Source organism: Pantherophis guttatus, chromosome 5, assembly GCF_059756535.1.
Source record: "Pantherophis guttatus breed Tessera chromosome 5, ASM5975653v1, whole genome shotgun sequence".
NCBI lineage: Eukaryota > Metazoa > Chordata > Lepidosauria > Squamata > Colubridae > Pantherophis > Pantherophis guttatus.
The window spans coordinates 3,964,368-3,988,261 of NC_142067.1; the positions used below are offsets into that span (position 1 = coordinate 3,964,368).

Consider the following 23,894-nt stretch of genomic DNA (forward strand, 5'->3'; position numbering starts at 1 on the left):
ATTGTTCTCACTGTCAGGAAATTTCTCCTTAGTTCTAGGTTGTTTCTCTCCTTGATTAGTTTCCATCCATTTTTGTCTTGTCTTCTGGTGCTTTGGAGAATAGCTTGACTCCCTCTTCTTTCGGGCAGCCCCTGAGATATTGGAAGATTGTTATCATGTCTCCCCTAGTCCTTCTTTTCATCAAACTAGACACACTCAATTCCTGCAACCGTTCTTCATATGTTTTAAGCCTCCAGTCCCCTCCTAATCTTCTCTGCTCTTCTCTGCACTCTTTCTAGAGTCTCCACATCTTTTTTACATCGTGGCGACCAAAACTGGATGCCAAATTCCAAGTGTGGCCTTACCAAGGCCTTATAAAGTGGCATTAACTCTTCCCGTGATCTTGATTCTATCCCTCTGTTTATGCAGCCTAGAACTGTGTTGGCCTTTTTGGCAGCTGCTGCACACGGCTGGCTCCTACCTAAATGGTTTTCCACTAGGACTCCAAGATCCCTCTCACAGTTACTACTATTGAGCGAGGTACCAACTATATTGTACCCATTACATTTTGTTTTTCTTCTGAGAAGCAAAATCAGTGGGGAAGCCAGATTCGCTTAGTGACTGTCTCCCTTAGCAAGGGAGATTTGGGGCTCAGTTGCGGTTGTTAAGTTGAGGACTGTCTGTACGGGCATCAATGCTCCTTACAGCGAACATATTTGACAGGTGTCAGCAGGAGGTTAGGCAAAAGATTGAAAAAAACAAGAGGCACTTCAACAGAAGAAAATATCTGTAATTCAGGGTTGAACTATGCCATTCTTGGTGCTCCCTGGATCTGGTTGTTTGCTTGCAGATGTTTCGTTACCCAGCTAGGGAACATCATCAGTGCTAGAAGGGAGTGGGGTTTTTTCTCTGTTTATATAGCAATCAGCTACACGAGGGACCACTAAGAACCCCCACCAAGAACCACTAAGAACATTCCCACCAACACCGACAGGGTAAGCCACTCATATATAGTATAAAAAACAGCATGCCCCTCTTCCTTCTAGCACTGATGGTGTTACCTAATTCGGTAATGAGACGTCTGCAAGCCGAGAACCAAGCCCAGAGAGAACCAAGGTTTGCACCAACAGCTTGTTTAGAGCTCCTGACATCAGCGCATAACCAGGGAGCCAGAACCGCGTAGGATTATATTAATCAGGTTGAACATCAAGAAATTGAGCTGAAGAATCTTGGAAACCCAATAAGCCTCGCTGACGAATTCATTTAGGTTAGGGGTGTCAAACTGGATTTCTTCGAGGGCGGGATCAGCGTTGTAATTCTCGTGCCCCGTTTTCAGCCTGCATGGTCTCCTGCAGCACCCTGCCGGCCAAAACGGGGTGCAGGGGGGGCGCATGAAGTCCCCTCGTGCCCCATTTTCAGCCTGCATGGCCTCCCGCAGCACCCTGCTGGTGAAAACAGGGTGCGGGGGGCTGTGTGAAGTCCCCTCGTGTCCCATTTCAGCCTGCATGGTCTCCTGCAGCACCCTGCCGGCCAAAACGGGGTGCAGGGGGGGCGCATGAAGTCCCCTCGTGCCCCATTTTCAGCCTGCATGGCCTCCCGCAGCACCCTGCTGGTGAAAACAGGGTGCGGGGGGGCGTGTGAAGTCCCCTCGTGTCCCATTTCAGCCTGGATGGCCTCCTGCAGCACCCTGCCAGCCAAAATAGCACACGGGGGGGGGCTCACGTGCCCCCCCCCATGCCCCATTTTGGCTGCTAGAGGCACCGCAGGCCGGCCCCACAAGCCACATTTAAGCACCCCGAGGGGCCGGATCCACCTTTTGCCAGATAAGATCTGTGGGACCCCCTAGGTCAGGAAAAGCTGATAAGATACGGAATCCCCGGGGTCTCCTTACTTCGCGTACGCTTTTTCCACCAAGGCGCACCACAGTTCGTTCTTGGAGTTGGAATGGCAATAGATGAGTTGGTTGTGGAGGGTTGGCAGCCGGTCGTCGATCACCACGTCGATCCACCGGCCAAAACGCCAGAACTGGAAATGGAAAATCCCGGCATAATTTTGCGGCTTCTCCGAGGACCATTCTTGCTCTTTCCAATCCGGAATTACCTGGTGGAATTGATGGGAACAGACGAGAGAAAGAATGTTTAACAAACACAGGTAGTCCAGATTTTCTTTTGCCTTGGGGCATGTCCACCACATATGATGGTATGAACCCGTTTTCTGATTGCATTTCCAACATTTCTGGATGAAAATACGTACATGGTTAGAGAAAATGATAAAGCAATACATACATTTAAAGCTAGAAATATTTTTGTTACCGTGTTTCCCTGAAAATAAGATCCCATCTTATATTTTTTTGAACCCCGAAATAAGCGCTTGGCCTTATTTTCGGTAAGGTCTTATTATTTTGGGGCGTGTGGAGCAAGATGGGGCTCCTCTTGCCGGCTTTCCTGATTTAATTTAATTTAATTTATCACATTTCTATGCCGCCCAACTCCCGAGGGACTCTGTCTCACTAATCCTAACCAGAGGAAATAGTGGGACCAGCTGCTCATGGAGTTAAATATTTTCGGGGAGGCTTTATTTTCGGGGAAGGTTTATTTTTGGGGGAAGCCTTATTATCCAGGGAGGTCTTATTTTCAGGGAAACACGGTAGGTATATTGCCAGAAAAATATGACAAAGGGGATGTATACTTAATACCACCTGTTTTGACAGCAGCGAGAATTGTATTTGCAGAACACTGGAAAAATGAGGAAATTCCTACAGATGAAAATATGATTTTAAAAAATATTAAATGGTGCGGAAATGGATAGGTTAACATTAAGGATAAAGGATAAAGAAGATACAGAATATTTTTAACATGGGATTTGCTTTACCCCAAATTAGAAGTTGGAAGAATACCACTATATACAAGTAAATATTATTATTATTATTATTATTATTATTATTATTATTATTATTATTATTACTACTACTACTACTACTACTACTACTACTACTACTACTACTATTATTATGAATAAGTAAATTGGCTCAGCAACCCTAACCCTAACCCAGAAAAATGTATAAATAAAAATTTTTTAAAAACCCAACAACGCAGGTAGTCCTCAATTTACAACATTTTCATTTAGTGACCGTTCGAAGTTACAAGCAATTCTAGGATTGTTTTTCACACTTATGATCCTTGTAGCATCCCTGTGGTCACACAATCAAAATTCGGATGCTTGGCAACTGACTCATCTTTATGACGCTTGCAGTGTCACGGGGTCAGTTGATCCCCTTTTGCGACCTTCTGACAAGCCACGGGGAAGCCAGATTCACTTAAGCATGTTATTAACATAACAGCTGCGGTGATTCACTTAACAGCTGTGGGAAGGAAGGTCGTAAAATGGGACACAAAGCTCACTTAACAACTGTCTCGCTTAGCAATGGAAAGTTTGATCTCAATTGCGGCCGTAAGTTGACAACTACCTGTAATTAATTAATGTGCTGTCTGAATCCAGTTACCGATTCTAAGAATCCAGACTATGTATAACACAACCGCACACAGGCGTGGTATTCACCTGGTTCAGACCGGTTCGGGCGAACCGCATGTTAATTTTAATCTGGTTCGCCGAACCGGTTGTTCCAAGGACTGGCTGACCCTGCCCACCACGCCCCTCCCAGGAGTCTCCACGCAGCCCATTTTGGATGCCAGGTAAGTGCAGGGCGCACGCAGAGGCTCTGAGAGGGCGAAAAATGGATCTACCGGAAGTACCGGAAGTCTGAAAACGGGCCCATTTCCGGCCTCCAGAGGGCCTCCGGTGCCTGGGGGAGGCTGTTTTTGCCCTCCTGGATGCTCCAGGAAAGCCTCCAGAGCCTGGGGAGGGCAAAAAACGGGCCTATCGGAAGTCTGGAAACAGACACATTTCTGGCTTCCGGAGGGCCTCCAGTGCCTGGGGGAGGCTGCTTTTGCCCTCCTGGATGCTCCAGAAAAGCCTCCAGAGCCTGGGGAGGGCAAAAAACAGGCTTACCGGAAGTACCGGAAGTCTGGAAACAGACCCATTTCCAGCCTCCAGAGGGCCTCCAGTGTGCAGGGGAGGCTGTTTTTGGCCTCCCGGAGGCTCAAGGAAAACCTCTAGAGCCTGGGGAGGGCGAAAAGCCCCCACCCCCGCTGTGGTGCAGGAGGCCGAGTAGGCCACACACCCCATGGCCACGCCCACCCAGCAACCAGGCAGCGAACCGGTTGCTGAAATTTTTCAATCCCACCCCTGACCACACCCCTCAGTATTTTCTTTTCAAGTTGAATGAAGGGAAACACACAAATATTAATCCTTTTTCGTGGCTGGAAAAAAAAAACAGGACAAACTGTTCAAATATCCTTCTTTAAAAATCCATTAGTTATTGACACCCTTTAAAGAAAGAAAAAACGATTGAAACCACTCAGTGGAACAGAGCGATCCATTAAAAAAAATACCAATATTAATATTCACGCTGATCTCTTTTCACTTAAGAGCTGTCACAATAAGTAGGGGCAAACAGGGAATAAATTTCAAAAGGATTTTTTCTTCCATTAAAAAAAAAATCGATATGATTTGCCCTTTTGATAGAGGTAGGGAAAAAAAAGCCTCTTACAATGATTTGTGGAATGATTAGAAGTACATGCTATAATTTTTACCTTCTCCTTTGCCGGTGGTGCCAGATGAAAAAAGTAAATTAAAAACTGGGGGTTTTTTTTAATAAAAGAAATCTGATTCATGGCAGAATTTTAGCATCCATAATAGTTAAAACTCACCAAGACTACTAGTTAAGGTTAGGTATATTTTAATATATTTTAATATATTAATCATTCTCTCTCTTTTTCTCTCTCTCTCATTCTTTCTCTTTCTCATTCTCTTTCTTTCGCTCTCATTCTCTCACTCTCTCATTCTCTTTCTAATTCTCTTGCTCATTCTCTTTCTTTCTCTATCTATCTATCTATCTATCTATCTATCTATCTATCTATCATCGATCTATCTATCTATCTATCTATCTATCTATCTATCTATCTATCTATCTATCTATCTATCTCCCCCCCTCCTTCTCTCTCCCTCCCTCCCTCCCTCTCTCCTTCTCTCTTTCTCCCTCCCTTCTCCTTCTCTCTCCCCCTCCCTCTCTCTCTCTCCCTCCCTCCCTCTCTCAGTGGTGAGAGTGCAGTACTGCAGGCTACTTCTGCTGACTGCCGGCTGCCAGCAGTTTGGCAGTTCGAATCTCACCAAGCTCAAGGTTGATTCAGCCTTCCAAGGTGGGTAAAATGAGGACCCAGATGGTTGGGGGCAAAAGACTGACTCTATAAACCGCTTAGAGAGGGCTGGAAAGCACCGTGAAGCGGTATATAAGTCTATTGCTATTGCTAATATATTTTGCATCTGTAGATAACCTATATTCGCACACATCTGCGCCCTCTGCCTTTTATCTCCAGAGGTAGAGTGGGGCTTCACTAGCAGCGGTGGCTCTTCCATCCCGAGGACTGGCCCATACATTTCCACTGCTCTCCTCTCCTCTGCCTTCTGCACATCCGCATATCAGGCACAGGACCCAGCTGTTCCTCCTCCTCCTCATCAGCCACCTCCAGACCTGGGGGCTGTTGACTCTCCATCTGAGGGCTGACGGACGGCCCAGGCTCTGCCTCTGTTTCCCTTTTTGACAGCTCCATTCTCTCTTCCCACTCCAAGCTCTTAGGTTTCCCTGATGCTGACCCCGACTCCCACGCCCCCTCCTCCTCCTCCTCTGATTCGGCTGCTGGAGGGGCTGGCGGCCAACAGGCCACATTCGCCGTCATTCGAACACGGCAATGAAACACAAATCAGAAATATGTGATCTTTTTTCCTGTTTTTATTAATAGAGTTCTTTTTGGAAAGTACATTTGAAGAGTACAAGTAGTCATTAACGATTTTTATTTTCCAGTCCAGAAGAAAAGAACCTCTTAAATTAAAGAGAAGACTGTGACTTTGTTATGATCCAGGAGGAGAGTTTAAGATTGTAAATTTCAGTTCGGACGTTAAGATGAGGACGGAAGAAATCTTTACAGGTAGTCCTTGACTTACAACAGATCATTTAGTGACTGTTCAAGGTTACAAAGGCACAGAAAAATGTGACTTATCATTGTTTTTCACACTTACGACCGTTGCAACATCCCCGTATCATGTGATCAAAATTCAGACTCGGCAACCGACTCATATTTATGACGGTTGCAGTGTCCCGGGGTCATGTGGTCCTGTTTTGCGACCTTTTGGCAAGCGAAGTCAAATAGGGAAGCCAGATTGACTTAACAAACACGTGACTCACTTAACAACTGTGACAAAAGAAAGGTTGTAAAATGGGGCAAAATTCACTTAACTGTTTTGCTTAGCCATAGAAAAGTTGGGTTCAATTGTGGTCGTAAGTCGAGGACTACCTGTAATTTATCAATTATCAAAAAGGCTATTTTTTTTTTCCTATCAATCAAAATATGACACAATGTTTTCCTTTGGTATAGATTCATTTTATAATATTGTACAAGAATATATCATTGTTATGGCTAATTTGATATTTTTTCATATATATATATGAAAGATACATGCAGGTGATTAATATATTCATTCTTGGGAGGATTGTTTTCTGTTTTATTTCAGTAATAAATCTAATAATTTTAATATTTATGCTAAATTATATTATCTCCTAAGGCATCTGCAGATTACTTTTCAAAAATCTGATTTTTTAAAATTAAAAATTGCAATAAAACATTTTTAAAGGAAAGCGAACACAGAAAACCCAACATCGCGAGCTGAAGGCAAGCACCCTAGTTTATAACACCACGCATTTACAAGTAGTCCTCGACTTACAACAGTTCATTTAGTGACCGCTCAAAGTTACAACGGGATTGAAAAAAGTGATTTATGACCATTTTTCGCACTAATGACCGTTGTAGCATCCGCAGGATCACATGATTAAAATTCAGACACTTGGGAACCGATTCACATTTATGACGGTCGCAATGTCCCGGAGTCACGTGATCTCTTCTTGCGGCCTTCTGATTAGCAAAGTCAATGGGGGAAGCCAGATTCACTTAACAACCGGGTGACAAATTTAAGAACTTCAGTGATTCGCTTAACAACTGTGAAAAGAAAAGTCATAAAATGGGGCAAAATTCGCTTAACAACCGAAATGTTGGACTCAAGTCTGGCCATAAGTCGAGGACTACCTTTAAGAGGTGTGGACTTCAATTCTCAGAATTCCCCCACGACGCGTCTTCAAATTGCTAGGGCTGAGAAACACTGCAAGCAGCAATTAATACTGTATTCCTAAGCATATTCTAAAAAAGCCACCGCAGCTCACATAGCTAAAAAAAACAACCTTTCCTTGCCACTCCAACAACTGAAATGTCCAGCGCTTTAAAGCTTGACTTTTCTCCTAAGGGAGACATCGCTTCGTCTCTTGAAAAAGTTCATTTTTGGAACAGCATCTATAGGAGCATCTCAGGTCTTAGCACCATGCACCTGAGGGAGGGAGAGAAGGAGGGAGGATGGAAAGGAGAAAGAGTAGGAGAAAGAACAGGAAGGAAGGAAGGAAGGAAGGAAGGAAGGGAGGGAGGGAGGGAGGGAGGGAGGGAGGGAGGGAGGAAAGGAAGGAAGGAGATGGCAGAGAGGGAGGGAAAGAAGCAGGGAGGAAAGGAAAGGAAAGGAAAGGAAAGGAAAGGAAAGGAAAGGAAAGGAAAGGAAAGGAAAGGAAAGGAAAGGAAAGGAAAGAAGGAAAGGAGGAGGGAGGGAGGAAAGGAAGGAAGGAATGAGATGGCAGGGAGGGAGGGAAAGAGGCAGGGAGGAAAGGAAAGAAAGAAGAAGGGAAGGAGGAAGGAAGGAAGGAAGGAAGGAAGGAAGGAAGGAAGGAAGGAAGGAAGGAAGGAGATGGCAGAGAGGGAGGGAGGAAAGGAAGGAAAGGAGGAGGGAGGGAGGGAGGGAAGGCAGGCAGGAAGGAAAATGGCAGAGAGGGAGGGAGAAAACAACGCAAAGGGAGGGAGGGAAGGAAGGAAGGAGATGGCAGAGAGGGAGGGAAAGAGGCAGGGAGGAAAGGAAAGAAAGAAGAAGGGAAGGAAGGAAGGAAGGAAGGAAGGAAGGAAGGAAGGAAGGAAGGAAGGAAGGAAGGAAGGAAGGAGATGCCAGAGAGGGAGGGAGGAAAGGAAGGAAAGGAAGAGGGAGGGAGGGAGGGAAGGCAGGCAGGAAGGAAAATGGCAGAGAGGGAGGGAGAAAACAAAGGAAAGGGAGGGAGGGAAGGAAGGAAGGAATGAGATGGCAGAGAGGGAGGGAAAGAGCCAGGGAGGAAAGGAAAGAAAGAAGGAAGGAAGGAAGGAAGGAAGGAAGGAAGGAAGGAAGGAAGGAAGGAAGGAAGGAGATGGCAGAGAGGGAGGGAGGAAAGGAAGGAAAAGAGGAGGGAGGAAGGGATGGAAGGAAGGAGATGCCAGAGAGGGAGGGAAAAAGGCAGGGAGGAAAGGAGGGAGGGAAGCCAGGAAGATGGCAGAGAGGGGGGGGAGGAGGGAGAAAATGAAGGAAAAGGGAGGGAGGGAAGGAAGGAAGGAGAGACAGGAGGGAGTAGAGGAAGGAAGGAAGGAAGGAAGGAAGGAAGGAAGGAAGGAAGGAAGGAAGGAAGGAAGGAAGGAAGGAAGGAAGGAAGATCTAATACGAGGCAACTGCCAATATTCAACCTAGATGGGGGTTACAGAGCAGGAAGAAATTATCCCTGGTTTCTTAAGAGGCATTAAGAGAGGATTGAAAACTATTCCTTTACAGATAGTCCTCAACTTACAGTATGACCAGTCATTTAGCAACGGTTCAAAGTCACAATGGGCCCTGAAAAAAGCAACTTACGGCTGGTCCTTGCACTTACGACCATTGCAAAATTCGGGCAGCTGGCAACAAGCATGTATTTATGACGGTTGCAACATCCCAGGGTCACGCAATTGCCACCCAACCAGCAAAGTCAATGGGGGAAGCTGGATTCACTTATCCATCACACGATCCACTTAACGACCCGAGATTCACTTAATGACCGCAGTAAAATAGAGTGTAAAATCAGGCACGACTCACTTAACAATCACCTTGCTTGTGGTTGTAAGCCGAGGACTACCTGTAATTTTAAGTAGAAAGCCACACGTAAAGGAATACGCTTCCGGCTCCCGGCAATTCCCCCGTATGATGGACTCCATCCACGCTAGGATAACAACCCAGCAATTTTCTGGAAGGAAGGAATGTTTCAAAGAACTCTATACACACAACTTTCTTCTTCTTTCAATGACCCCATAATCCCTTGTAGGATGGAGTCTGGGCGACTAAATGGAGCTAGCAGAGTGTTTTACTGGCCGGATGCCTTTCCTGTCGCCAGTACGGAGTTTTGTTCAGCAGATATATTCTCATTGTGGCCCAGAGAGAGAAATATCTGCCTCTACCTAGGATCGAACTCACAGCCTCCTGATTGTGAGGCCAGAGCTCCACCTCTAGGCCACTGCACCGCTCCCTAGACACACAACACACTCAGATTATCTCCCCCCCCCTCCCTCCCTTCTTTCCTCCCTTCCTCCCTCTCTCTCTTCTCTCCTTTACATTCAATGTGTCCTTAAGCAGCTAGGGATCCAACCCATACAGAATTAATACTCTCTCCCCCCACTGCGATTCGAAAACCGCCGGCTTATTCCCGCAGCCACAATGCGGGAGGTACACAAGAACACAACACCTCCCTTTCGGTCTCGTTCACACCCTGTTGACAAAGAGGACTGGAGTCCTTGGTGGTCTCAGCGTGGTGGTTTTTCTGCAGACGTTTTATGACCCAACGAGATAACATCATCAGTGGTAAGACAGGAGAACTTGCTCATAAGCAGAAAACTTCTCAGAAAGTCCCAGAAAAACAACTCCCAATGGATTCCGGCGTTCGTGATTCTCCCCGTCTGGAAAGGCTTCCCAAAGTTTGGGTGAGAAGGAAGAGCCATCAAAAGGCCAAAGCACTTGGCCAAATTCAGAGGGGCAAAAAATAAAAAAGAAAAGAAAAAAAAACATTGACCTCATAGGGGGTTGAACTATCAATCAATCAATCAGGATAGAGGTGGAAGGGACCTTGGAGGTCTTCTAGTCAAACCCCAATACCATTGCAGACAAATGTTTGTCCAGTTTCTTCTTAAAAACTGGAAAACCCACAACTTCTGGTGGCAAGCTGTTCCGCTGGTTAATTGTCCTCACTGTCAGGAAGTTTCTCCTTAATTCCAGGTTGCTTCTCTCCTTGATTAAGTTTCCATCCGTTGTTTCTTGTCCTGCTTTCAAGGTGCTTTGGAGAATAATTTGACCCCCCTCTTCTTTGGGGCAGCCCCTCAAATACCAGAATACTGTTCTCACATCACTCCTAATCCTTCCTTTCATTAAACTAGACATACCCAATTCCTGCAAACATTCTTCGTATACTTTAGTCTCCAAGCCCTTCATCATCCTAGTTGCTCTTCTCTGCACTTTTTCCAAAGTCTCGACATCTTTTTGACCAAAACTGGACCCTGTAGTCCAGGTGGGGTCTTATTAAGGTTTTATTAAGTGGCACCAATACTTCACGTGATTAATAGAACTAAAGACGTCCAAAATCCCTTCCAACTCTGTTTATTCTGTATTCAAAGTGCCTCAATCAAACCAGTCAATTTTGGGTGCCTCCAAGCGAAAAGATTTCTCCGATCAAGCAAAAGATGCTGTGTTGAGCTTTTCGTTCTACCTCCGTCAATCAAGCAGAAAATGTTTTAAAAGCTTCTTTCCAAACCTCAGATTCGCACAAAGGGGGTGGGTGGGAATCACTGCTTGTCATTTAAAGGAATTTAATGCACTGTGTAGCAAGGCACTCGGTTTTGAGTGGTGGCAAATCTTTTATTTTCCTGGAAAAGCAAGCAAGGGGATGGAAGTGATCTCGAGATCCTGAAGTTCAGATCCAAATCTAGCTACGGATCTACCAGAAAGTCAAGCTGTTTACCTCTGGTCTTCAGGTCCCAGTTTAGGAAAATGTGCCAATTTTGCAAAAGAGGGGAAAAGAGGGCACCTGTTTTAATACTTGCATGCTTAACGTGCTCTGATCGATGGTGGGTTGGTAGTGCTGGAGATCATAAAATAAGTTAGGAAAACTTTTGATTAAGAAAAATCAATGTTTTTCACAGCCTCCGTGAAAATTAGGGCTTACTTCGAAAGAAAGTAAGTTTTAAATAATCAGGCGCCTGGATTTAGGCGATGCTGCCCCTTTTGAGAAGTGCACAGATTACTGCAATAAATTGGATCGAAGGAATATCAAGATATGCCTTTTTTTTCACATCCAGCCCTGCTAGGTAGGCTTCTGAGACAGTCCATGAGCCTAATAATCTTCTTTTCTGGAGGTCTTGAGTGCGGAGGGGAATCGCTCCAAATTTTCAAAGGCTCCTTCTACACAAGCCAGCTCGGTTTTTGTTTGGAGAGGCGATAGAGAAACGGATGGCCTATATACATTGAATTTTTTTAAAATGAAAAACTTTTGGAGAACATCTTCAACGTTTCAAACAGCAGATTTCCCAGCCTAGCGAGGGGAAGTGGTGTTGCTTAAGTCCTCCTTAGAGCCAATCTAAGGACAAGCTGAAGGTCAAGGAAGGTCAACGTGAATTTTGCATTTTGAAAGCGTGTCTGGTTTCAAAACTAAAGTCACAGTTGGTGTTGCAGAGCCCAAAACAAAAGAAAAGACTATTTCAGAGGGAGGGGAAAAAAGCCACCGAGGAGACGTGGTAGGACCACCAGAATTCAGATTTTGAATATCACGGAGCATTTCAGGTGAGCTGGCTCCAGACCCTCGCTGAAGGCCACTAGGAAATACATCACTTTCCGGATTTTGGCCAGCTCCACCAACCTTTCTCCAAACTCCAGGGCATCGGCTTCGTTGCAGTCTACCACATCGGGCGCGTCCGGCTTCTTCCAAAACACTCCCACCGGATCTAAGAGCTGCCTTCTCATGAGGTTAGTCAAGTCCGGCGTCCAGTGTTGAGATGTCCCGATAATGGTGGCCTTGCCCGGCTGGTCCAGAATCACTTTCCAGTTCTGGAAACAGAGACCGTGTTGATGGGAGAAGTCCAGACGGAACACGAATTCGTTATCCTGAAGGAGCTTCTCGCCGTCTTGAGGCTTCTCGTTTTTCTGCTGGAGGGTCGTCACTCGAATCCTCATCACCTCCGTCAGCTGGACATCTTGGACCAAATGCAGCTCCAACTCGGCTTCCTCGGAACTCATAATTCTCCTTTCTTTGGGGGGAGATTCTGCACGGTTTGACGAGCGACCGAGGTTGTCTGGCAGGCAAAAGGAAACTTCCTTGTGTGTGTCTTCGCTCGCTGGCTGGTACCCCAGTGATGCTAAGCAACCTGGCCTGGGGAAGCGGGAAGCCCGAGGGGGTTTTCCTCTGGGCATCTCATTTTCCAGGGAGGGACACGATCATCGATGGTACAAGTCTCTTGATATCGGCTGCCTTAACAACCTGGGTTAACAACCGTTCCCAAGCAAGAACACGTTTAACAGAATAACAGAGTTGGAAGGGACCTTGGAGGTCTTCTAGTCCAACCCCCTGCTTAAATAGCAGACCCTCTACCATTCTGGATTAGTCTGTCCAGTCTCTTATTAAAAGTGATGGAGCATTTTTTAAAATTTATTTATTTTTATATGCCGCCCTTCTCCGGAGACTCAGGGAGGCTTACAATGCGTTAAGCAATAGCCTTCATACTTTTTGCATATTTTATACAAAGTCAGCTTATTGCCCCCCACAAACCGGGTCCTCATTTTACCCACCTTAGAAAGGATGGAAGGCTGAGTCGACCTTGAGCCTGGTGAGAATTGAACTCGCAGTAATTGCAGGCAGCTGGATGTTAAATGCTGCTTTACAACTTCTGGAGACAAGCCGTTCCACGGATTAATTGTTCTCCCTGTCAGGAAATTTCTACCTTAGTTCTCAGTTGCTTCTACAGATGATACAGATGAACAGAGTTGGAAGGGACCTTGGAGGCCATCTAGTCCAACCCCCGCCCTCCCAAGCAGGAGACCCTACACTATTTTTGACAGATGGCAGTCCAGTCTCTTCTTGAAAGCCTCCAGGGATGAAGCTCCTACAACTTCCAAAGGCAACTTCTGTTCCACTGGTTGATTGTTCTCACTGTTAGAAAGTTTCTCCTTATTTCCAGGTTGAATCTCTCCTTGGTCAGTTTCCATCCATTATTCCTTGTCTGGCCTTCAGGTGCTTTGGAGAATAGCTTGACCCCCTTCCTCCTCTCTGTAGCAGCCCCTCAAATATTGGAAGATGCTCTCATGTCTCCCCTGGTCCTTCTCTTCACTAGACTAGCCATGCCCAGTTCCTGCAACCGTTCATCGTATGTTTTAGCCTCCAGTCCCCTCATCATCTTGGTTGCTCTTCTCTGCACTCTTTCCAGAGTCTCCACATCCTTTTTTATAGTGTGGTGACCAAAACTGGATGCAGTATTCTAGGTGTGGTCTTACTTCTCTCCATTTTTTTATTTTATTTTTTATTTTTTATTTGATTTATATGCCGCCCTTCTCCGGAGACTCAGGGCGGCTTACAATGCGTTAAGCAATAGCCTTCATCCTTTTGTATATTTATACAAAGTCAGCTTATTGCCCCTACAAACTGGGTCCTCATTTCACCTACCTTAGAAAGGATGGAAGGCTGAGTCAACCTTGAGCCTGGTAAGATTCGAACCTGCAGTAATTGAGGCAGCTGTGTTAATAACAGGGTGCTTTAAACCACTGTACTACCAAGGCTCCATGATTAGTTTCCATCCATTGCTTCTTGTCCTAGCTTCAGGGGCTTTGGAGAATAGGTTGACCCCCGTTCTTCTCTGTGGCACCCCTTAAATATTAGAAGACTGCCATCATGTCTCCCCTAGTCTTTCTTTTTATTAAACTAGGCATACCCAGTTCCTGCAACTGTTCATCGTATGTTTTAGCCTCCAGTCCTCTCTATTTATCCTGGTTGCTCTTCTCTGCGCTCTTTTCCAGAGTCTCGACATCTTTTTTATAGTGTGATGACCAAAACTGGATGTAGGATTCCAAGGATGTTATAAAGCAGCACTAAACACTTCCTGTGATCTTGATCCTATCTCTCGGAAGAGCCGTCCAACTGAATAGCATTCCCAAGATGGGCTAAAATTCAACTTTGTGGTCAAAGGGTGGAGGGAAAGGAGAGATGTTGAAGAAGGCTTTTTATAAGGGTTAATTGCAAACCTTTTTCCTAATGGTGATTCCATTCAGGAAGTCTGCCAAATGATTCTGGGTTCCAGATTCTTTCAGGATTTAAAGATGGTTTACAGAAAACAATGCACTTTGCAATTCCACTCTGGGATTTGACTGGCAAAAACGCTTTCGGCTTTGCCAAAATGGGGGGTCAGGATTGGATGCTTTGATCCACGGCTCTGCTCGAGCAGAGGGTTGGACTAGAAGATCTCCAAAGTCCCTTCCAACTCTATTATTCTATGTTCTAAACCTTCCCTTAGGAAAAGCAGAACTCGGTTCTCTGACTGGAGGCTAAAACATACGATGAACGGTTGCAGGAACTGGGCATGGCTAGTCTAGTGAAGAGAAGGACCAGGGGAGACAGGATAGCAGTCTTCCAATATTTGAGGGGCTGCCACAGAGAGGAGGAAGGGGGTCAAGCTATTTTCCAAGGTCCCCGAACGCCAGACAAGGAATAATGGATGGAAACTGATCAAGGAAACTGATTCAACCTGGAAATAAGGAGAAATTTTCTGACAGTGAGAACAATCAACCCATGGAACAGAAGTTGCCTTCAGAAGTTGTGGGAACTTCATCCCTGGAGGCTTTCAAGAAGAGACTGGACTGCCATCTGTCAGAAATGGTGTAGGGTCTCCTGCTTGGGTGGGGGGGGTTGGACTAGATGACCTCCAAGGTCCCTTCCAACTGTGTTAATTTGTTAATCTGGTTAAGGATCTCATGAATGGAGGGCATGTGACGCAGCCCACGGCGAATGTGATCATGGAAAGAGGACAGTCCCTCGGTGTGCCACCTTCCGAGTTTCATTCATTAGGAGGTTCTCTGGAGATGTAGGCAATGGCGTCGAACGGAGGATTACAACACAGCTGTAGCACCACAACAACGCATTCTAAGTTGCATGGGACACAATGGATGTTGCGGTTCCAGCTAGTCAGTGGCATCTAGTCAAACTTCCCTGATATTTAGGAAACCTGGAAGCTCCGGAATTTGGTTATTTATGATGATTTTAATCACAAGTCGCCCTCGATTTGCAACCGTTCATGTAGTGACCGTTTGAAATGACAATGGCACTGAAAAAAGTGACTTGAGACCCGTCCTCCCACTTACGACCGTTGCATCCCCATAAGTCACGTGATCAAAATGTGGACGCTTGGCAACTGGCTCATATTTATGACGGTCCCAGTGTCCCCCTTTTGCGACCTTCTGACAAGCAAAAGTCAAAGGGGGAGCCAGATTCACTTAACAACCGTGTTGCTTATCTTAACAACTGCAGTGATTCACTTAGCAACAATGATTCACTTAGCAACCCGTGGCCAGAACGGTCATAAAATGGGGCAAAATGCATTTAACCAAGTGTCTTGCTTAGCAGTGGGAATTTTGGGCTCAGTTGTGGTCGTACGTAGAGGACAACCTTTGCATTAAAGTTGAATTTCTCAAGTTCAGCAACTTTAAGACTAAACTTTAAGCACTTTTTTTAGTGCTTGTTCAGTTGAGAAAATTGTTTCACACTTTTGTGTTATTCGGGGCTGTATAGAGAATTCAGATATGTCTACGGAACTAGTGTCCGAATTCCAACCTCTTTTTTCCTCCCTTTAATATAATTTGAATTTATTTATTTATTGTTTATTTATTGGTTCAATTTTATATGCCGCCCTTCTCCGGAGACTCAGGGCTGCTTACAATGCGTTAAGCAATAGCCTTCATACTTTTGTATATACTTGCTTAGTAGGGCTTTTTGGGCCCCCCCCAAAGCAATGTTCTTTTTTATACAAAGTCAGTTTATTGCCCCCACAATCTGGGTCCTCATTTTACCTACCTCGGAAGGATGGAAGGCTGAGTCAACCTTGAGCCTGGTGAGATTCGAACTTGCAGTAATTGCAGGCAGCTGGTGCTACTTAACAGCACTTCAGTCTGCTGCGCCACCAAGGCTCATTCAATTCAATTTCAAAGGAAAACGTTAAAATTCAAACTAACATAAAAAGAGAAAAACAATTTAAAAGTGACCACAAAGTACATCCAATTTACAACGAAGATGGCCTCCTTTTTCCTTTCAAGTCCCTCGATAATAACACGTCAGCAGCCTCTCTTCTCCATTTAGGTATATTAATAATACCAGCATTTCAAAATACAGAAGACCTCGTCTTACGACCACCATTGAGCCCAAGATTTCTGTCGCTAAGCCAGATGGTTGTTAAGTGAGCTTTGCCCCACTTTACAACTTTTCTTGCCACAGTTGGTAAGCGAACCATTGCAGTTGGTACCCGTTTGTGGTTCTAACTATATCGATATACAGGTAGTCCTTGACTTAGGACCACAATTTATGTTGCTAAGAAAGACAGTGGTTAAGCGAGTTTTGCTCTGTTTCGTGACCTTTCTCGCCACAGTTGTTAAGTGAGTCATTGCGGTTGTTAAAGTTAGCAACACAGTTCTTAGATGAATTTATTTATTTTATTTATTTATTTTATTAAATTTTTATACCGCCCTTCTCCCAAAGGACTCAGGGCGGTGTACAGCCAAAAATAAAACCCACAACTATATGAAAGTTAAAAGACAATTTAAAAATATTAAATAATTTGGCCAAAAGAGCTAAAATAGAACCCCCCCATTAAAATAGCATTTTAATGGGTAGTTTCTATTTTAGCTCAGAATCTGGCTTTCCCCCATTGACTTCGCTTGTCAGAATTTCACAAAATGTGGCCCTCCGGCTGTGACAAAATTTATGACAAAATATGAGTCAATTGCCAAGGGTCTGAATTTTGATCACGTGATGCTGGGAATGCTGCAAGGGTCATAAGTGGTGGAGCCTTGGTGGTGCAGCGGATTAAAATGCTGTTAAGTAGCACTTAGCTGCCAGCTGCCTGCAATTACTGCGAGTTCAAATCTCACCAGGCTCAAGGTTGACTCAGCCTTCCATCCTTCCGAGGGAGGTAAAATGAGGACCCGGATTGTGGGGGCAATAAGCTGACTTTGTATAAAAAAGAACATCGCTTAGGGGGGCCCCGAAAGCTCTACTAAGCAGGTATATACAAAAGTATGAAGGCTATTGCTTAACACATTGTAAGCCGCCCTGAGTCTCCGGAGAAGGGCTGCATATAAATCGAACCAATAAATAAATAAACAAACAATAAATAGCACTTAAGATGTATATACCGCTTCACAGTGCTTTCCAGCCCTCTCTAAGCGGTTTACAGAGTCAGCTTCTTTCCCCCAACAATCTGGGTCCTCATTTTAGCAACCTTGGAAGGATGGAAGTCAACTCCTGGCAATGGGCAGAGTTAGCCTGCAATACTGTATTCTAACCACTGGGAGAGAAGGAAGGAAAGAAGGAAGGAAGGAAGGAAGGAAGGAAGGAAGGAAGGAAGGAAGGAAGGAAGGAAGGAAGGAAGGAAGGAAGGAAGGAAGGAAGGAAGGGCAATAGCCTTAGAAGAGCCTTGGTGGCGCAGCGGACTAAAGTGCTGTTAAGTAGCACCAGCTGCCTGCAATTACTGCGAGTTCAAATCTCACCAGGCTCAAGGTTGACTCAGCCTTCCATCCTTCCGAGGTAGGTAAAATGAGGACCCGGATTGTGGGGGCAATAAACTGACTTTGTAGAAACACCGCTTAAGGGAGGCCAAACGCCCTAATAAGCAGGTATATACAAAAGAATGAAGGCTATTGCTATAAGTGGGTATAATGGGGTATTTTAAATTCAGCCAAATTATTTAATTCGTTTTTAATCTATTTTAAATTTTTGTATTTCTGTGTTTTATCCTCTGGCTGTTCACCGCCCCGAGTCCTTCGGGAGAAGGGCGGTATAGAAATTTAAATAAATAAATAAATAAATAAACAAATAAATAAATAAATAAATAAACAAATAAATAAATAAATAAATAAATAAATAAATAAATAAATAAATAAATAAATAAATAAATAAATAAATGAATGCATTCTAAGCTGCCCTGAGTCTTCCGAGGAGGGCGGCATATAAATTGAACTAATAAAATAAATAAAAATAAAATAAATAAGTGTGACAAATGTTCATTTTTTTGTTATTTTTTTTCCCCCAGTGCCGTCGTAACTTTGAACGGTCACTAAACGAACGCTTGTAAGTGGAGGCCTGCCTGTTCTAACCATCCATTTCTAAAACATCCATATTTGTAAATATTCTGCAAGCTTTTCCTTTCAGGGCGACGAGCACAAGGAGAAGTTTCAAACGCCTTTCGGCGCAAAAGGCCACGGTGGAAAAAAATCAGCGTTGAGCAAACAAGCCAGGAGGGATTTTGGGAGTCCAGAGAGGAAGAGGAAGATTTCAAATAATAGGACTCGAGTGAGCCTTCCTCCTCGGCTTGAATAACATCCCACAGGAGCAAAGAGGGAGGCTTGAGGATGTCGGTTGTGTGTCTCTGTGTTTGTGTGAAACGAAATACAGGTACAGGTAATCCTCAACTTACAACAGTTTTGTTTAGTGACAATTCAAACTTACAATGGCACTGAAAACAGTGACTTTTGATTGTTTTTCACACTTATAACCGTTGACAGTATCGGCAACTGGCTCATATTTATGACATCCCCTTTTGAGACCCTCTGACAAACAAATTCAATGCGGGAAGCCACATTCGCTCAACAGCCGTGTGACTCACTTATCAACTGCAGGCACTCACTTAACAACCGTGGCAAGAAAGATTGTAAAACGGGTCAAAACTCACTGAACAAACGTCTCACTTAACCACAAACATTTTGGACTCAATTGTGGCCGTAAATCGAGGATTACGCTGTATATACCACTTCACGGTGCTTTTCCAGCCCTCTCTAAGCGGTTTACAGAGTCAATCTGGGTCCTTGATTTACAACCATTCTTTTAGTGACTGTTCAAACTTACAACGGCACTGGAAAAAAAAAAGTGACGTGTGACAAGTTTTTCACACTTATGACCGTTGCAGCATCCCTATGGTGATCAAAATTTGGACGCTTGGCAATGGACTCATATTTATGACGGGGTCCTGTGATCCCCTTTTGCGACTTTTTGACAAGCAAAATCAACAGGGACCGTGATACTGTCTTAACAACTGCAGTGACTCACTTAACAACTGCGGTGAGAAAGGTCACGAAACAGAGCAAAACTCATTTAACCGCTGTCTTTCTTAGCAACGTAAATTGTGGTCATAAGTCGAGGACTACTACCTGTATATCGATATAGTTAGAACCACGAACGGTACCCTCTTTTGAAGAGGTAGAATTTCACCAGGTGTCCACCAGAGGGCGACACCTCCCTCCAGGTAAGGAAGGGAATACAGTAAAATGAAAGCAATTTTTTTCTCTCCTGGGTATGATCCTCAACTGACTCGCAAAATACAATACAACTAATTATCCATCTTTTTTTCCAACAAGCTTCCCAATCGGAAAAGGAGCACGAAATTGCATCCCACGGGGGGGAAATTGCTTGCAAATCTATAGATCCGTGATGGCGAACCTATGGCACGCGTAGCCACAGGTGACTCACGGAGCCATATCTGTGGGCACGCGAGCATTGCCCTAGCTCAGCTCCAGCCCGCATGTGTGCGCTAGCCAGCTGATTTTTGGGTGTTTTGGGCCCACTGGAAGTCTGGAAACGGGCCGTTTCTGGCCTCCAGAGGGCCTCCGGGGGAGTGGGGAAGGCTGTTTTCGCCCTCCCCAGGCTCCTAGAAAGACTCTGGAGCCTGGGGAGGGCAAAGAAATGGGCCTACCGGGCCCACTGGGCCATTGTGTGCCAAAAACGGGGTCGTACAGGGCAGGGCGCATTGAATTATGGGTGTCGGCATGTGCACGCTCTACCCCCCCATGCTTCCCCCTCACTTTTGGCACGCAATGGCAAAAAGGTTAGCCATGTTATAGATATTAGAAAATGTGCACACCCAAATAAAATATACCTGCAGTTTTTTGTTTGCATCACATTGTGTTGTGACTCCGACCCCCGAGGCAGACTTATCGGAGGGAGAAGGCTCCGAACATGAAGGAGAGGAGTTGGCCAGGCCTCCCTCTCCAGGACCCTCCTCTCTGGCAATGCCTCAGGTGTCTCCCGAGGGAGAAGAGATTAGCCAGGAGCCAGGTATCTCCTCACAGTCGGACAGTGACGGAGATAAGTCTTGGCTGGATCCACGCCAGCGTCGGAGAGACAAGCGCACGCAGCAGAAAAGGAGGCGTGCCAGAGATTAGGCTGAGTCACTGGACCACACCCCACAGGGGATAAAAGGGGGTGAGGTGGCCATTCAGACTCTGTGACGGACAAAACTAACTACTAGCGAGTCACATTGTATCTTTGAAACAATGTTATGTGCCTTGGATTTAATACAGACTGGACTTGACAATTCTTGAACTGTGTGTATCTTGTTCGGGTTTATCTGTCGGAGGAACAACCCCTCCCTCAATGAGTAAAGTTCTTGGCAAGCAGCTACTGGGTTGCTGCCAATCCTCTTATCGAAAGAATTTGTTGTCTGCCAGTTTTATTTAACACCTGGATATCTGTTTGTGTGCATGTGTGAGACAGGGACAGAACACATTGATCCTAAGCCAGTCCCCCTCTCTCAGCCTAACCCACCTCACTGGGTTGTTGTTGCGGTGGGGGGGGGAAGAAGGAAGGAATATTAAGAATATTTGCCACCTTAAGTTACTTCTACAGGGAGTCCTTGACGTAGAACAGTTCATTTACTGACCGTTGGAAGTTACGACGTCACTGAAAAAAGTGACACACGACGGTTTTTCACACTTTACGACCGTTACAGCATCTGCACGTGATCAAAATTCAGACACTTGGCAACCGACTCATGTTTATGACGGTGGCAGTGTCCCCAGGATCATGGAACCAACTTTTGTTGACCTTCTCACAAGCAAAGTCAATGGAGAAGCCAGATTCACTGAATAACGGTGTGACTAACTTAACCATTGCAGTGATTCGGTTAACGACGGTTGCAAAATGGGATAAAGCTCACTTAATAACTGTCTCGCTTAGCAACAGAGATTCTGGGCTCAATTGTGGTCGTAAGTTGAAGACGACCTGTTACGAGCCCAGTTCACACGACAGCTAAGTACCGTAGTGGCCAAAATTGTGGAAACCTTTTGGGAAAAGTGTATTTTCTAAAACTAGCTAATAACACCACTTTTTTTTGAAGTAGTAGTACCATAAAATTATATATCAATGGAAAGATAATTTAATCAAGAATGTCATGCAATCAGTTTTGTGAAGGATTTGCTATTAGAATAGCAGTTACAGTATAAAGAAGAAAAGTGAAACACGTAGAAAAAACGAGATATACAAAAATGATCACCATGGAAAACACGAGATATGCAAAAATTATCATCATGTCAGTTAATACTTAGTTGGGTAACCTTTAGCATGAATGACGGCCTTACAACGTCTTCCCATGGAGTGAACCAAGTCTTTGAGTTCTGCAGCTGTTTTAATGTGAAACCAAGATGGAATGATGGCTTCTGTTAACTGGGTTTTATTGCTGGGTCGCTTCTGACTAACAAGTTTCTTTAGTCGGCTCCATAGATTTTCCATTGGGTGAAGATCTGGGCTATTCCCAGGCCATTCCAGCAGTGGAATCTTGAAACTCCACAAAAAAAAGTGGTGTTATTAGCCATCAAACCTCAAAAATACACTTTTCCCAAAAGGTTTCCATAATTTTGGCCACTACTGTATGTTGTTTCAGCACAGCCATAGGAGCAAATAAGATTATTTTTTTTCTGACAATTTCCAAACTGGTTACCTTCTGCCATAGGGCCTCTCTGGATGCCAACGCTGAGCAGGCAGCCACGAACCAGCAGTTGCCCACCTGCCCCTGATGTAAGTCATGGGAGCTGATTCCATCCACAAAGAGATGGGGGTCTTCACAGATGTCCTGCAAGAGAGAGAGAGAGACAAAACAGATTTCTTGGTCAAGGCCAGGAGGGAAAATGTGGATGCAGAAGTTCAAGACGATCTTAAGGCCGTTTCTGTCCCAATCTTCATCTTTGGTACGTGAACCTGGGAAAGAAGCCTTATGGATTTCTTTGCTGGCTAGAAGTTTGTGCCGGGATTTTGTTCTGGTTCATGGAAACATAAAAGCCCTCTCAATTTTGAACACTCCCTCCCAACAGCAACCATGCAAAGTAAGATTGGACTGTGGCTCTATTCCCACAAACAACTGAGTCAAGAATGTGGTTCAGTTCCAACAACCAACTCAACTGGGTCAATGCTGGGTCCTTTTCCAAGAACCAACTCAACTGGGCCAAGAGACATGATCCTATTCCAAGAACCAACTCAACTGGGTTAATGGTGGGTCCTGTTCCAAGAACCAACTCAACTGGATCAATGACATGTCCTATTCCAACAACCAACTCAACTGGGCCAAGAGATGTGGTCCTATTCCAACAAGCAACTCAAGTGGACCAAGAGATATGGCCCTCCTCCAACAAGCAACTCAAGTGGATCAATGACATGGTTCTATTCCAACAAGCAACTCAACTGGGCCAAGAGACGTGGTTCTGTTCCAACATCCAACTCAACTGGGCCAAGAGATATGGTCCTGTTCCAACAACCAACTCAACTGAGTCAATGCTGGCTCCTGTTCCGACAACCAACTCAACTGGGCCAAGAGATATGGTCCTGTTCCAAGAACCAACTCAACTGAGTCAATGCTGGCTCCTGTTCCGACAACCAACTCAACTGGGCCAAGAGATATGGTCCTATTCCAACAACCAACTCAACTGAGTCAATGCTGGCTCCTGTTCCGACAACCAACTCAACTGGGCCAAGAGATATGGTCCTGTTCCAAGAACCAACTCAACTGAGTCAATGCTGGCTCCTGTTCCGACAACCAACTCAACTGGGCCAAGAGACGTGGTCCTGTTCCAAGAACCAACTCAACTGGGTTGATGCTGGCTCCTGTTCCAAGAACCAACTCAACTGGGCCAAGAGATATGGTCCTGTTCCAAAAATGAACTCAACTGGATCAATGATGTCTTGCATTTAAATTGAAGCCAGACATCTACAGATTATCTGTCTCCCATCTCAACCTGTGATGTAATGGATGCATCTCTGTTTTTGTGCATTGTAGAGACGTCCAGCTGGTGGCTAGAAACTCCGTCTTGCCAGCTCAGAGCTGGAAAAGCTTCTTGGATGAGAAGCGAAACGAGTTCAAAGAAAAAAATAAGAAAGTCCAGTTGCCACTTGAAAAAAAAACACCTATGGGACAACCATGACCTGGATGATGGAGAACCTCTATAGACATTTCCATTCGTTGCTTCTTGTCCTGCCTTCAGGTGCTTTGGAAAATAGCTTGGCCCTCTCTTCTCTGTGGCAGCCCTTCAAATAGTGGTAGACTGCCATCACATCATCCCTAATCCTTCTCCTCCCTCCTTAGACTAGATATACCTAATTTCTGCAATTGTTTGTCAAATATTTTAGCCTCCAGTCCCCTAATCCTCTTTGTTGCTCTTCTCTGCACTCTTTCTAGAGTCTCAACATCGTTTTTTTTACATCGTGGCGACCAAAACTGGATGCAGGATTCCAAGTGTGGCCTTATAAAGTGGTATTAACACTTCACGTGATCTTGATTCTATTCCTCTGTTAATGCAGCCTAGGATTGTGTTGGCTTTTTTTGACTTTTATTTCTTTCTCGGACTCGGCACACTGCAAAAATAGGGTCCCTCTCCTTAGCAGAGAC

The 23,894-nt window shown here is 44.9% G+C and overlaps 2 protein-coding genes across 5 annotated transcripts in view; both read right to left on the reverse strand.

Annotated features, from left to right (window-relative positions):
- The window catches only part of CAPN5 (calpain 5), an 84,132-nt gene that overhangs the window by 22,166 nt on the left and 38,072 nt on the right, over positions 1-23,894 (reverse strand). For all 4 annotated transcript variants that reach the window (XM_087895749.1, XM_087895748.1, XM_087895746.1 and 1 more), the window contains exons 3-4: positions 21,957-22,088; positions 1,871-2,079 (exon numbers count right to left, since the gene is read on the reverse strand). In XM_087895749.1, coding sequence (XP_087751875.1) covers positions 1,871-2,079; positions 21,957-22,088 — 341 coding nt within the window. The remainder of the gene's footprint in view (positions 1-1,870; positions 2,080-21,956; positions 22,089-23,894) is intronic.
- Positions 5,810-14,269, reverse strand: OMP (olfactory marker protein). The gene has a single exon (XM_087894579.1). The coding sequence runs from the start codon at positions 12,403-12,405 to the stop codon at positions 11,749-11,751; it is 657 nt and encodes a 218-aa protein (XP_087750705.1). The 5' UTR covers positions 12,406-14,269; the 3' UTR covers positions 5,810-11,748.

Bases quoted from the DNA above. Each gene is read 5' to 3' on its own strand.
- OMP (XM_087894579.1), bottom strand. From the start codon at position 12,405: ATGCCCAGAGGAAAACCCCCTCGGGCTTCCCGCTTCCCCAGGCCAGGT.